General features: G+C 37.4%; 1 protein-coding gene, 1 long non-coding RNA gene and 1 pseudogene across 2 annotated transcripts; all 3 read right to left on the bottom strand.

Annotated features, from left to right (window-relative positions):
• Window positions 1-527: 527 nt before the first annotated feature.
• On the bottom strand, window positions 528-5,215 carry LOC141591946 (cyanidin 3-O-glucoside 5-O-glucosyltransferase (acyl-glucose)-like). The gene is made up of 13 exons (XM_074412462.1): window positions 5,114-5,215; window positions 3,978-4,041; window positions 3,412-3,464; window positions 3,247-3,322; window positions 3,094-3,165; window positions 2,773-2,860; window positions 2,390-2,645; window positions 2,185-2,300; window positions 1,810-2,030; window positions 1,583-1,611; window positions 1,387-1,480; window positions 1,068-1,170; window positions 528-958 (listed from the first exon to the last, which is right to left on the bottom strand). Exons 4-13 carry the CDS (start codon window positions 3,305-3,307, stop codon window positions 709-711), a joined length of 1,290 nt encoding a protein of 429 aa, XP_074268563.1. The 5' UTR covers window positions 3,308-3,322; window positions 3,412-3,464; window positions 3,978-4,041; window positions 5,114-5,215; the 3' UTR covers window positions 528-708.
• Window positions 5,216-8,379: 3,164 nt separating this feature from the next.
• On the bottom strand, window positions 8,380-9,035 carry LOC141591945 (uncharacterized). The gene is made up of 2 exons (XR_012521006.1): window positions 8,946-9,035; window positions 8,380-8,831 (listed from the first exon to the last, which is right to left on the bottom strand). It is a non-coding gene; the product is annotated as an uncharacterized LOC141591945 (long non-coding RNA).
• A 78-nt stretch (window positions 9,036-9,113) lies between these two features.
• On the bottom strand, window positions 9,114-11,218 carry LOC141589870 (cyanidin 3-O-glucoside 5-O-glucosyltransferase (acyl-glucose)-like; annotated as a pseudogene).
• Between the last annotated feature and the right edge of the window lie 3,292 nt (window positions 11,219-14,510).

Genomic DNA, 14,510 nt, shown 5'->3' with positions numbered 1-14,510 from the left:
GGATTTAATAATTTTAAAACTTTTGTTAATGACCATCCATCGTGTTCGATTCGGCGAGATATTTTTATGGTTCTGTTTTCTGTATATAAATAATGACAAATGTATTTGGATTTAGGCCTTGTTTTTTTCGGGTAAAAGAGTTGAACTGAACTGAACTAAATGGAACTGAGTGAGTTGAATTAAAAGTTAATTTTTGAAGAAATGAGCTGAATTGAAATGAGCTGATTAAAGAAATAAAACAAACCTTTCGTTTAGTGGTTCAGCATCAACCCATTTAAGACTACGATGTCTCACAAGTCACAACCAATTTAAACAATGATAAAAAATAAGGTGGTTGTAAGATGTCAAAAGTACTTTTTTGTTACAAGCAAGAATAGCGGTTAAGATTATAAGGAGTACTTTTTTTTTGAAAAAATAAGGAGTACTTTTTCGTTACAAGTAAGAATAACGGGATTACACAATAAGGCCAAATGTTTTGATGGTTCTTACTTCTTAGACTTCTTACTGCCTAACTGTCCTCACAACTTCACAAGTCAGGATCTTTGGGTATCTTTGTCTTAAATTTGCATAATACAAAATTCAATAAATACAGATATTATCAAAGCACTAAACAGCTTGTAAAGATCAACATGAAGCCAAAACATTAGGCATTATTTTCAGAAACTATGTAATCAATTTGATATATTTCAAAAAATATGAGACAAATCCTTATGAAGAGTTGAGGCCTAGGACATGAGCGCTTCTTCTTGAGGTGGCGGAGGTATATTGTCGAGCATTAATCACTTTTCCGGCCTTCAAAAACCTGGAGTACCACCTTTGGGAGAGCCTGGGATGTCTGGTCAATTTCGGGTCATTGAAATCAATATAGTATAGGCCAAAGGTAAATTTGGTCCCGAACATCAACTCGTACATGTCTAAGAACGACCAAACGAAGTATCCTTGCGTATTTGACCCGTTTCTGCAAATAATTTTAGAACATGGTTTCGATCAGAACAGAACAGAAAGGTTAACGATAATACTAATACACCTGGTGTATATAAATTGAAGTGTAGGTCTAGGAACTTTACCTTACTGCATCAAGCACAGCTCCAATGTGACCTTGCAAATATTCTACACGCGATTGATCGTTTAGTAATGTATCGTAGTCAGTACTGTGATCACTGAGTTGGCCTGACAAATTGTTCCATTCACAACAGCAATTATTCAGTAGGTACAATAACAACAATACCCCATTGCCTAAATGGCTTACACGCAACCTTACCCTTGTGCTAGCAACAGAAAGAGGTTGTTTCCGACTAACCCAAGATGAAAAGCTATTATTCAGTAGGTTGCAGTGAATAAATTCATATTGTATTAGAGTAAAGAGACACCAAGAGATCGACGAACCATTTTCATGGATATAGATACGAGGATTGCCATATGCTTGCTTGAAATGCTCCAGTACTCCTTGGAGTCCCCATGGTGTATTGATAAATGGATTCTAGACGGACCAATCAAGTCGAAGAAAAGTAATTAAGATAAAAGAACTTAATTAAGAATTAAAAACCAGTTGATAATTGAGGAACTGAAACTAAGTCCTCACCCCACTAAATGGATCACTGCCTTCTAAATCTGTGACAAGTTCAAATGTAAGCAGTTTTCCACAAAAATGCGTAATAAATGCACATGACCGTCTCTTTATCATAATGTCGAGAACCCACAGGGTAAGACTACTTACATCAGACTCCCCTATCCCGTCTCAGGCGGGAGTCATTGATGCATTAGGGCAACATCAGAAAATATGAGTTGTGAAAAATCTGAGAGACATACATGACCATGATGTTGCCTGGTCAGCCAGATAATCTTTGGCTTCCTTGTTGAGCTTTTCAGAATTATCTTTAACCCTAATGACGGCGTAGTAATTTATTCCGATAAAATCGAATGATTCTTTCAGCAACTCGGTTTCCTTTTGAGTGAACCCGGGAAGTTTGGAGCCAGCATTTTTCTTCATTATTGCAGGGTAGTCTCCATACATCAGGGGTTCCATGAACCTGAAACCACATGAAATGCATTTACCTTGTAGTATGGTAGTCCCTCCGACTCAACAGATTCTTTACGTTTTATTAAAAAAATACTCCTCACAATAGAATAAAAGCGTAAAGAATCTGATGAGTCTGAGGTAGTAATACTAATTTTGAAACTCACCAGCCTATAAAGAAATCTTTGGATCGTCCCGTGGCAGTAACATCCTCTGTGGTATTCGAGAAAGGAATAAAATCGAATGCGTACAAGTTGAATCCTATAAATCCATGTTGTCTTCCCTGAATAGTAATATTACAAAAGTTCGCGTACTAGAATTTGGGTTATAGGAAATAAATATTTGACGGAGTTCATAATCTTATTCGCGTACCTGATAGTTATCTCTGTACAGCCTTGCAGCTGATGCATGAGCAAGCAACAAATGGTGAGCTGCAAGGTACGGCTCTAACATTGAGTTTCCTTTCGTACAATTAATTCCAAAAGGGAAAGAGCATCTAGAAGGAGGTGAATTTCCGGCATCATAACCACCAAAAATGAATATATTCGCCTCATTGATCGTTGTCCAATGCAAAACCCGGTCACCAAATTCTCTAAAGCAAACATCAGCGTATGCCACAAAATCTTCTCTGCATTCATTGATCAATGTCTGTCAGCAACTCTTCACTCACGGCATGAAATATGTTACTAGCCGCAGTATTATTATAACAAAATCTTTTAGATCATCGAGTAAACAAGACAACGGGAGGAACATACATAATCCTTGGACTAACAAATCCCCCGTATTCATCTTCAAGTACCTGAGGTGTATCTGAATGAATCAAAGTAACATGTGGCTGGATTCCTGTAGATTAAAATGACCCAAAAAAAGAAAATGTCATTCAAAACCCAAAAATCTACGAGTATATGCAAGAATGCTGCAATGAACTATCACAAATTCTTGTTTAAGACCGTTTTAAGTTAAGACTACATTCAGAACAGTTTTAAATAATGTTAAAATAAAAGAGAGGTTGAGGTTGTGAGAGGTCTTAACTTAAGACCGTCTTAAGCAAGACTTGCTCATGAACTATGTATTACCTTTGGTTATGAGTGCATTGATGAGGTTATTGTAATATTCCAAACCCTTTGGATTAACAGGTCCTCTGCCATCTGATGAAAAATAGAAAATGATTAGACTAGAAGATACCGTACTAGTATTCTAAAAACAATTATATATACGATTGTTCATACTCGGTATCAGTCTTGACCAGGATATGGAGAACCGGTAAGCATCCAATCCTGTTTCGGCCATCAGTTCTACATCTTCCTAAAAGATGACAGACAATTACAATGTCAAAAACCAATAATAACCCAATGTATGACTTTTAACTATGAGAATTGTATCAAAAGAGTGACCTTGTATTTGTGATACTGGTCAGATGTTACGTCTCCGTTGCCTGGCTTAGGACCTGAAAATCAACAATGAGTATCAAAAGGAGAAAATTACTGGTTTCCTTTACGCGTTAATGCGCTCTTTAGTTTTCCGTCACTCTTTCACCAAACAACATGAGCAATCAGTACACAAAGCACAAGTTCAACCAACATATTGAATAACTATTTAAGGCTTTTAAAGGTTAGAATTCATAGGTGTTTCTCGTCTTCTAAGGAAACATGAATTCATAGTTAGTAATCTTTTTATTCCGACAAAAATGAATTCTGCAGTAACGGGAAAAGTCATTGAAGGGTGAGATACTCAGGAATTGGGCTCTATTAATATCAATCAGATTTGCCCCTGTGACTTCCTTTACGACAAGAAGTCAAAAAACCTGAGGGCTTGACAGAAATCAGGGGAAACAGCGATATCATCGTCTACAGATTTGTCAATCTTTCAGAAAATTAAAGAAAGCTCAGAATGAAGCTTGTAGAAACACAACCAGGCCAGTATGCCAGTAAATAGGATGGGCAAAGGAAATGAGACTAACTCGAGTGAGCGAAAGTATCAAATATACTCGGTGTCCTTCCATCCTCAAAAGCTGCTCCCTCCACCTTCATCACACAAAAAAAAACTTCAGAATTCAAAAACTAGAACAAATTATCTAAGTATCCTCATCAACACCCCAATGCCTCAAAGTCTGCCCGGCCAAGGCCTGACCCGCCCCCAGTCCGCCTCCCCACACGGCCTGCTTGGCCCGCCCTGACCAGCCCGGCCCGATTTCCATTTTCCCAGCCCGACCCGCCATGGCCCGTCTATTTTAGAAAAAAGAAAAAAATGGGTTAGGCCCGCTAGCCCAACCCATTTCCCCTGGCCCGCCTCCAATCCGCCTCCCCACACGGCCTGCCCCTTTCCCCTGGCCCGGCCCCGTTTCCACTTTCCCGGCCCTGCCCGCCCGCCCGCCCTGCCCGTCTATTTTAGAAAAAGGGAAAAAATAGGTTAGGCCTGGTAGCCCGACCCGTCCCTAGCCTGCCTCGGGCCCAGGCCCGGGTCTGGCTAGAAGAGCACGGCCCGACCCTAGCCCGACCCGAGTACAGGTCTACTCCCGAGTATGGAAGATAAAGGGGGTCAAATGCTTAAAACAACACCACGTAGTTCCGACCCAAAGCGGACCAATACCTTATTAATGTCCAAGTTATGGGGGGTGGTCGCGGTCCCATCAACCCATTTGCTTTTAATACATCCTATCCCAAATAATAATTAGTGTACTGCAAATTTGCTCAAAGGGGAAACTAATTTCCTCCCATTATCAGAAACTATTCAGTTACATTTACCTTTTGCAAAATGACACCAATTTAGAAATTTGTGCATGTACAATCGGATTTTCTAACGTGTCCCTAATTGCACACATTAAGAACCCAAATGTGAAAATAAGACGTCAGTCAGATAATCGATTATGAAAAATTTGAGAATATTTCCACATTTTAAGGCACACGCGTTAGAAAATCCGTATCAATAACAATTAGAAAATCTGTATCAGTAAACATACATATATTTGTAGACCCCTACTATAGCTAACATAACTAAACCACGTAACAATGTAACAAAATGTCATAAGCTTAAAACGATCTCAAATGAATACGGGATAGAAAAAAAAAAGTCAAAGAGAAGAAGGAGAAGAGAGACCTGATAAGCAGAGGAAGAAGCACCAAAAATGAAATTAAAAGGAAAATCAAGTCGTTCAAACGTATTATTATTGCCGCCATTAACGTTGTTCGATAACAAAGCTACCACGCCAAACAACAACAACAACAATACTTTGAGGAACACCATGCTCTTCCCTTGCTACTTTCTTCTTCACTCTCCCTCCCTCTTTCTTAATATATAAGTGGATAAACAAACATAAAAACCAATATATATATGCCCTACGTCCATGTCATTATTCAAAATAAACAAATTAAATAATTGGGACGAAAAGAATACTTTATATTACGAGTAGTGACGAACCCGTGAGCACTTAGAATCTTAGATCAACGGATAGGAAAAACAGAAGTTTCAGATTTGAGACCTGAAAATGCAGTCATGTTAAAACTTATGAAAGCGAGTTTTATTTAATGTACTCTTAAATTTAATTTAATACTCCCTCCATTTAACTCCACTTTAATTTGCATGTTTCTCTTTTGCACACTATTCACAGGTGGACATTCAACTTCAATTTTCTCTCGATATATAAGTTAAAATATATTCATGTGGGATCTTATTTGATTTGTATTTAAGAGTACATTAAAAATATCTAACTTTTATAATTTTTGCAAATACGTAATAGCTAATAAAAATATTTATCTCGTAAAAGTCGCGTTGGCAAACGTGATAAAGCAAACAGTGGAGACGTGGAGTTGAATGGAGGGAGTAATAATAATAACAACAATCATTAATAATTTAATCATATGACGATAATGACAGTCTAGTGTAGGGCAGGCAATTTGAGTTATTATTATATATTATCTCTGATTTCATGTCTTATTTTATAATCTAGGTTATATATATGCTTTTAATGAGCTGATTAATTAGTTATTTATTTTTTACGAAAGTCATGGATTAGTTCATACTTCATACACCTCATGCTTGACAATTTGGCTCATATAGCTAAAAAATGTCTTGATCAAATCATGTTGGTTTAATACAATTTCTAAACGCACCTATTTTACTTTTTTTGATAATAATATTTACTGTTGGTTACACCTTATTTGGAGTATTGTACCTCTAGAAAAGGTAGTTGAAAGATACTTTATTTGATTATCTTCATCGATGAGTGGTCGTATTCCCAGCAATAAAAATATGAATTGTATACTAACGTTGTACCGTGTAATGGATGAAAAGTGACCATATTATGATAAACCGTGACCATTTAGAAATAATAAAAGTGGTATATGAAATAATGTACCCTTAGTGCAACTGCGCAAGGCAGGCAATTTGAGTTATTATTATATATTATTCTCTGATGATTTCACATGTTTATTTTATAATATAATGTATCTGCCTTTCATGAGCTGAATACTTATTCATTTATTTTTTACGAAAAAGTCGTTAGTTCAGACACCAAGAATTAGCATCCAATTAAAGTCGAATATAGTTGGGAAAAACTAAGTCAGAATAAAAGAAGAATTGAAGGATGTGACGATTTATTTGAATGGAAGCAAGACAACGGTCTTATTGATATTCCGTTTAAGGGGGCGTGGTGTAATAATTCGCAAGCTAAGGGGGAGAGGAGGGTGTATGAAAGAATTGAAAAGGCAACTGGTTTGGTCTCTTCCCAGATCCAGTCATCCAGCTATCGGACCATGCACCAATTGAACTTGATACTCACCTCTTGGTTAACAAATTGAAACGTCCATATAAAATGGATTCGTGGAGTTGGCATTGGGTTGTGCTGGGCCGGCCTGCTTGCCGGCCTATCGTGTCTTCCCCCAAAAATAGTCCGGCCCAGGCAGGGATATTGGGTTGGCCGTGTCGTGCCTGACCCACTCACTTAAACCCCCGCCACGGCCCGCTCCTGTCACGGTTAGTTTCGCGCTCTGGCCGTGCCTGACCCATGGGCTAATCGTGCCTGGCACATGGGCCGGCCCAATAGCCTTTGTATTTTTTATTAAATATAAATGTACTTGATGTCTTGATTAGTTGATTACTTCTCTTTTAAAGGAACTAAATTTAATTGAATAATTAAAAAACGGTATTAAAAAAAAATTAATTAAATAATTAAGAAACAAGCCAAATCCCGGGTCGTGTCGTGTCAGGCCCGCCGTGCCTGGTTCATGTCGGACCCTCCGTGCTTGGGCCGTGCCGTGCCTAGGCACGGAATTCCCAAAAAACACAGGCACGCCCCGCCTCCAACCCATTCGTGCCGTGCCTGTGCCGGACTCGTGCCGCCCGCCTTAGCCCGGCCCGAATTGCCATCTCTATGCGTAGAATCTTGACCACAAGGAGTGGAGTGTATGGAGATTATCGGAAAAGGATTGTGTCGTGGCGATAAATCCAACAATTTGAATAAAAAGTCAAGAACGGGATGTTGGATTTGTGACAAAATAGATCATCTAAAAAGGGACTGTAAATTTGCAAAGAAAGGAGCAGGAAAAGTAACTGCTGGACAAGGGTAAGAGCATCCGCAAAGGTGGGAAGCTAACCTCCCCATATGCCCTCTCTCTTCTCAAATGGGGAACCCCATTATTGCATACACCCTCCCAACAAATGGGGCTCCTCTATTTATAGGGAAGGTCACCAAAGAAAAAGTAAGGTCTTTTGAGTTGTTTTTGGGGAGGCTCCCAAAATCTTGGGGGTAAATTAATATTGTTGGGGAACCCCATTATTGCATAGATGTAGATATAAATTGGAGAGGGTAAATGAAAAAGTTAGAGTATCCGCAAAGGTGAGGCTCTCCATATTTTCTCTTTCCTTTTCTTATTCGTTCACCTCATTTTCCACTAATTTTTCCATTTATCATCCTCATTTCATAACTATATCTATGCAACAATGGGGTTTTCCCAATCCACACAAAAAAAATTTGGAAACCTTCCCAAAAGTAACACAAATTACTTTACTTTTTTTTTTGACCTTCCCTAAAAACAGTGGAGCCTCATTTTATGGGGAGGTTGGTGCAACAATGGGGTTGCTCATTTGACGAAAGAGAGGGCAAATGGGGAGGTGATTTCTCTCCTTTGCGGATGCTCTTAGTGAAAAATGAGGTGGACGAATAAAGAAAAGGAAATAGAAAATATGGGAAGTCTCACCTTTGCGAATGCTCAGCAGGGTAATAATCTTGTTTATGATAACAATTTCAATGAAAATTATATACCATGAATTTCTGAAGCATATCTAATGCAGGATGATCACATAGCATGGTGGAGTGACTCGGAAGCCACCACACACGAGGCATTAGTTTGTGATATCAATTTCAATGAAAATGAAAATGAAAATTATATACCATGGATTCGTGAAGCATAATCTTGTTTGTGATATCAATTTCAATGAAAAAAAAAACTTATAGAGCATGAGTAGCCAAAAACAGTGGCATTAATTTCCAAACTATGTAACCAGCTCGATATATTTAAAAAAAAAAAAAAAAAAAAAAAAAAAAAAAAAAACATGAGACTCAAATCTTTAGGAAGAGTTGAGGCCTATGACATGAGGGTTTCTGCTCGAGGTGGCGGAGGTATATTGTCGAGCAATACTCACATTTCCGGCCTTCAAAAACTTGGAGTACCACCTTTGGGAGAGCCTGGGATGTCGGGTCAATTTTGGGTCATTGAAATCGATGTAGTATAGGCCAAAGGTAAATTTGGTCCCGAACATCAACTCATACATGTCTAAGAACGACCAAACGAAGTATCCTTGCGTATTTGACCCGTTTCTGCAAATAATTTTAGAACATGGTTTCGATCAGAACAGAACAGAAAGGTTAACGATAATACTAATACACCTAACATGGTATATATAAATTGAAGTGTAGGTCTAGGAACTTTACCTTACTGCATCAAGCACAGCTCCAATGTGACCTTGCAAATATTCTACACGCGATTGGTCGTTTAGCAATGTATCGTAGTCAGTACTGTGATAACTGAGTTGGCCTGACAAATTGTTCCATTCACAACAGCAATTATTCAGTAGGTATAACAACATTACCCCCATTGCCTCAATGGCTTACACGCAACCTTACCCTTGTGCTAGCAACAGAAAGAGGCTGTTTCCGACTAACCCAAGATGAAAAGCTATTATTCAGTAGGTTGCAGTGAATAAATTCATATTGTATTAGAGTAAAGAGACAGCAAGAGATCGACGAACCATTTTCATGAATATAGATACGAGGATTGCCATATGCTTGCTTGAAATGCTCCAGTACTCCTTGGAGTCCCCATGGTGTATTGATAAATGGATTCTAGACGAACCAAGTCGAAGAAAAGTAAGTTAGATAAAAGAACTTAATTGAGAATTAAAAACCACTTGATAATTGAGAAACTGTAACTAAGTCCTCACCCCACTAAATGGATCACTGCCTTCTAAATCTGTGACAAGTTCAAATGTAAGCAGTTTTCCACAAAAATGCGTAATAAATTCACATGTCCGTCTCTTTATCATAATGTCGAGAACCCACAGGGGTAAGACTACTTACATCAGACTCCCCTATCCCGTCTCAGGCGGTAGTCATTGATGCATTAGGGTAACATCAGAAAATATGAGTTGTGAAAAATCTGAGAGACATACATGACCATGATGTTGCCTGGTCAGCCAGATAATCTCTGGCTTCCTTGTTGAGCTTTTCAGAATTATCTTTAACCCTAATGACGGCGTAGTAATTTAGTCCGATAAAATCAAATGATTCTTTCAGCAACTCGGTTTCCTTTTGAGTGAACCCGGGAAGTTTGGAGCCAGCATTTTTCTTCATTATTGCAGGGTAGTCTCCATACATCAGGGGTTCCATGAACCTGAAACCACATGAAATGCATGTAGCTTGTAGTATGGTAGTCCCTCTGACTCAACAGATTCTTTACGTTTTATTAAAAAAATACTCCTCACAAAAGAATAAAAGCGTAAAGAACCTGATGAGTCTGAGGTAGTAATACATAATGTGACTGAACAGTAGCTTCAGCTGACAAATGACAGCAATGCTAATTTTGAAACTCACCAGCCTATAAAGAAATCTTTGGATCGTCCCGTGGCAGTAACATCCTCTGTGGTATTCGAGAAAGGAATAAAATCGAATGCGTACAAATTGAATCCTATAAATCCATGTTGTCTTCCCTGAATAGTAATATTACAAAGGTTCGCGTATTAGAATTTGTGTTATAGGGAATAAATAGTTGACGGAGTTCATCATCTTACAAACGGAGTACCTTATAGTTATCCTTGTACAGCCTTGCAGCTGATGCATGAGCAAGCAACAAATGGTGAGCTGCAAGGTACGGCTCTAACATTGAATTTCCTTTGGTACAATTAATTCCAAAAGGGAAAGAGCATCTAGAAGGGGGCGAATTTCCGACATCATAACCACCAAAAATGAATATATTCGCTTCATTGATCGTTGTCCAATGTAAAACCCGATCACCAAATTCTCTAAAGCAAACATCAGCGTATGCCACAAAATCTTCTCTGCATTCATAGATCAATGTCTGTCAGCAACTCTTCATTCACGGCATGAAATATGTTGCTAGCCGCGGTAAAATCTAACAGAATCCTAAAAAACCTATATCAAGCACAAAATGGTTCAAAATCATCGAGTAAGCGAGCAGGAGGGAACATACATAATCCTTGGACTAACGAATCCCCCATATTCATCTTCAAGTAACATGTGGCTGGATTCCTGTACATTAAAATGAGCAAAAAAGAAAATGTCATTCGAAACCAAAATTAGTGGCGGATTTAGGGGGGGTTATCATGGGCGCCTGCCCCCACTTGTCTAGGAAAAATTCGGAAGTTTTAGTTAAAATTTCAGAATTTTTTCAGTTTACGTTCTCTGAAATTTTTCGCCCCCTAACTGTAAATCCTGGTTCCGCCACTGGCTACAATAAACTATTACCTTTGGTTATGAGTGCATTGATGAGGTTATTGTAATATTCCAAACCCTTTGGATTAACAGGTCCTCTGCCATCTGATGAAAAATAGAAAATGATTAGACTAAAAGATACTGTACTGTAATTTATATTAGTATTCTAAAAACGATTGTATACGATTGTTCATACTCGGTATCAGTCTCGACCAGGATATGGAGAACCTGTAAGCATCCAATCCTGTTTCGGCCATCAGTTCGACATCTTCCTAAAATATGACAGAGAATTACAATGTCATAAACCAATAATAAACCAGTGTATGACTTTTAACTATGAGCATATAATGCAAGCTTAAGCTTGAGGGTGATAGGTAAGACGAAAAAGAGTGACCTTGTATTTGTGATACTGGTCAGATGTTACGTCTCCGTTGCCTGGCTTCGGACCTGAAAATCAACAAAGAGTATCAAATACAGGTTTCCTTTACGCTTTAATGCGCTGTTTAGTTTTTCGCTACTCTTTCACCAGAAAATATAAGCAATCAGTACACAAAGCACAAGTTCAACCAACATGTTGAATAACTCTATTTAAGGCTTTTAAAGGTTAGAATTCATAGGTGTTTCTTCGTCTTCTAAGGAAACATGAATTCATAGTTAGTAATCTTTTTATTCCGACAAAAATGAATTCTGCAGTAACGGGAAAAGTCATTGAAGGGTGATACTCAGGAATTGGGCTCTATTAATATCAATCAGATTTGCCCCTGTGACTTCCTTTACGACAAGAAGTCAAAAAACCTGAGGGCTTGACAGAAATCAGGGGAAACAGCGATATCATCGTCTACAGATTTGTCAATCTTTCAGAAAATTAAAGAAAGGTCAGAATGAAGCTTGTAGAAACACAACCAGGCCAGTATGGCAGTAAATAGGATGGGCAAAGGAAATGAGACTAACTCGAGTGAGCAAAAGTATCAAAAATACTAGGTGTCCTTCCATCCTCAAAAGCTGCTCTCTCCACCTTCATCACACAAAAAAAACTACTTCAGAATTCAGAAACTAGAACAAATTATCTGATATAAGTATCCTAATCAACACCCCAATGCCTCAAAGTCTGCCCGGCCAAGGCCTGACCCGCCCCCAGCCCGCCTCCCCACACGGCCAGCCCGGCCCGGCCCGACCTGACCCGGTTTCCATTTTCCCAGCCCGGCCCACCCTGGCCCGTCTATTTTAGAAAAAAGAAAAAATAGGTTAGGCCCGCTAGCTCGACCCGTCCCGGGTCTGACCAGAAGAGCACGAACCGGCCCAAACCTAGTCCGACCCGAGTACAGGTCTACTCCCGAGTATGGAAGATAAAGGGGGTCAAATGTACACAATTGATTTGCCATATTATTTTGAGTGTGTCCACCAAACTACAATAGTTCGAGACCTTTCATGACTTTACTGAAAAACAACACCACGTAGTTCCGACCCAAAGCGGACCAATACCTTTATTAATGTCCAAGTTATGGAGAGTGGTCGCGGTCCCATCAACCCATTTGTTTTTAATACATCCTATCCCAAATAATAATTAGTGTACTGCAAATTTGCTCAAAGGGGAAACTAATTTCCTCCCATTATCAGAAACTATTCAGTTACATTTACCTTTTGCAAAATGACACCAATTTAGAAATTTGTGCATGGACAATCGGATTTTCTAACGTGTCCCTAATTGCACACATTAAGAGCCCAAATGTGAAAATAAAACGTCAATCAGATACATGATCATGAAAAATTTGAGAGTATTTCCACATTTTAAGGCACACGCGTTAGAAAATCCGTATCAGTAACAATTAGAAAATCTGTATCAGTAACACATACATACATTTGTAGACCCCTACAATGATAACATAACTAAACCACGTAACAATGTAACAAAATGTCATAAGCTTAAAACGATCTCAAATGAATACGCGATTAAAAAAAAAGTCATAGAGAAGAAGGAGAAGAGAGACCTGATAAGCAGAGGAAGAAGCACCAAAAATGAAATTAAAAGGAAAATCAAGTCGTTCAAACGTATTATTATTGCCGCCATTAACGTTGTTCGATAACAAAGCTACCACGCCAAACAACAACAATACTTTCAGGAACACCATGTTCTTCCCTTGCTACTTTCTTCTTCACTCTCCCTCCCTCTTTCTTAATATATAAGTGGATAAACAAACATAAAGACCAATATATATATGCCCTACGTCCATGTCATTATTCAAAATAAACAAATTAAATAATTGGGACGAAAAGAATACTTTATATTACGAGTAGTGACGAACCCATGAGCACTTAGAATCTCAGATCAACGGATAGGAAAAACAGAACTTTCAGATTTGAGACCTGAAAATGCAGTCATGTTAAAACTTATGAAAGCGAGTTTTATTTAATGTACCCTTAAATTTAATTTAATACTCCCTCCATTCAACTCCACTTTGCATGTATGTTTCTCTTTTGCACACTATTCACAAGTGGACATTCAACTTCAATTTTCTCTCGATACATAAGTTAAAATATATTCATGTGGGATCTTATTTGATTTGTCTTTAAGATTACATTAAAAATATCTAACTTTTATAATTTTTGCAAATACGTAGCTAATAAAGATATTTATCTCGTAAAAATCGCGTTGACAAATGTGATAAAGCAAACATGTAGAGTGGATTTGAATGGAGGGAGTAATAATAATAACAACAACAATAATTAATAATTTAATCATATGACAATAATGACAGTCTAGTGTAGGGCAGGCAATTTGAGTTATTATTATATATTATCTCTGATTTCATGTTATTTTATAATCTAGGTTATATATCTACCTAGCATAAAAGCTAGGTTCTTTCAAGGCTTTTCATTTGAAAATTTTCAAAAATTTGGTCAATATATGACCTACCATGTTCTATACACCATTTAATTACCCTCTCTCCTCTCATCTCCTTCACCCAATTCAAATCTGAAAAATTACTCCAAAGAAAGCTATTTTGAGTTTATTTTGCACGTTTTTTTTATAATAAAATCAATGTATTAATACTCCGTATAATCTAAGCTAATCTAATTTGAATTAATATAATCTAATTCTTTTAACTGATCTCAAGAAAGTGATTACAAATATTTAACATCTAAAAATTACTTATGTTTTTTGAAAAAATTATTTTAAAATCTTCAAAAAAATCCGAAAACTAAATTCTCTTTAAAAATCCTCTTTAAAAATCCTGTAATTCAGTATAGGAAAAATATGCCATTAAACCATAAAAAACTTATACAAAAAATAAGATGTGGGAATTTAATTGATAAATATTCTTCAGAAAATATCCAAGTCATTTAAATTTAATAGATTTGATTTCCGTTCTTAGAAATACTCTATTGTTTTGTCAAAAAAATAAAATAAAGAAACTTCAAAAGGGGGAATATTACATTCAAAATATGGGATTTTTTAAAATTAACGAAAATAAGTTTTAAATAAATGAAAAAAATAATTTAAACATAATATAGGCAATGAAATAAAGTAAAAAGAATATTATTTAAAAA

This window comes from Silene latifolia, chromosome 7 (assembly GCF_048544455.1).
Source record: "Silene latifolia isolate original U9 population chromosome 7, ASM4854445v1, whole genome shotgun sequence".
In the NCBI taxonomy this organism is placed as follows: domain Eukaryota; kingdom Viridiplantae; phylum Streptophyta; class Magnoliopsida; order Caryophyllales; family Caryophyllaceae; genus Silene; species Silene latifolia.
Note: the sequence above shows the minus strand (reverse complement) of the source record. Positions and strands in the feature narration are given on the sequence as shown.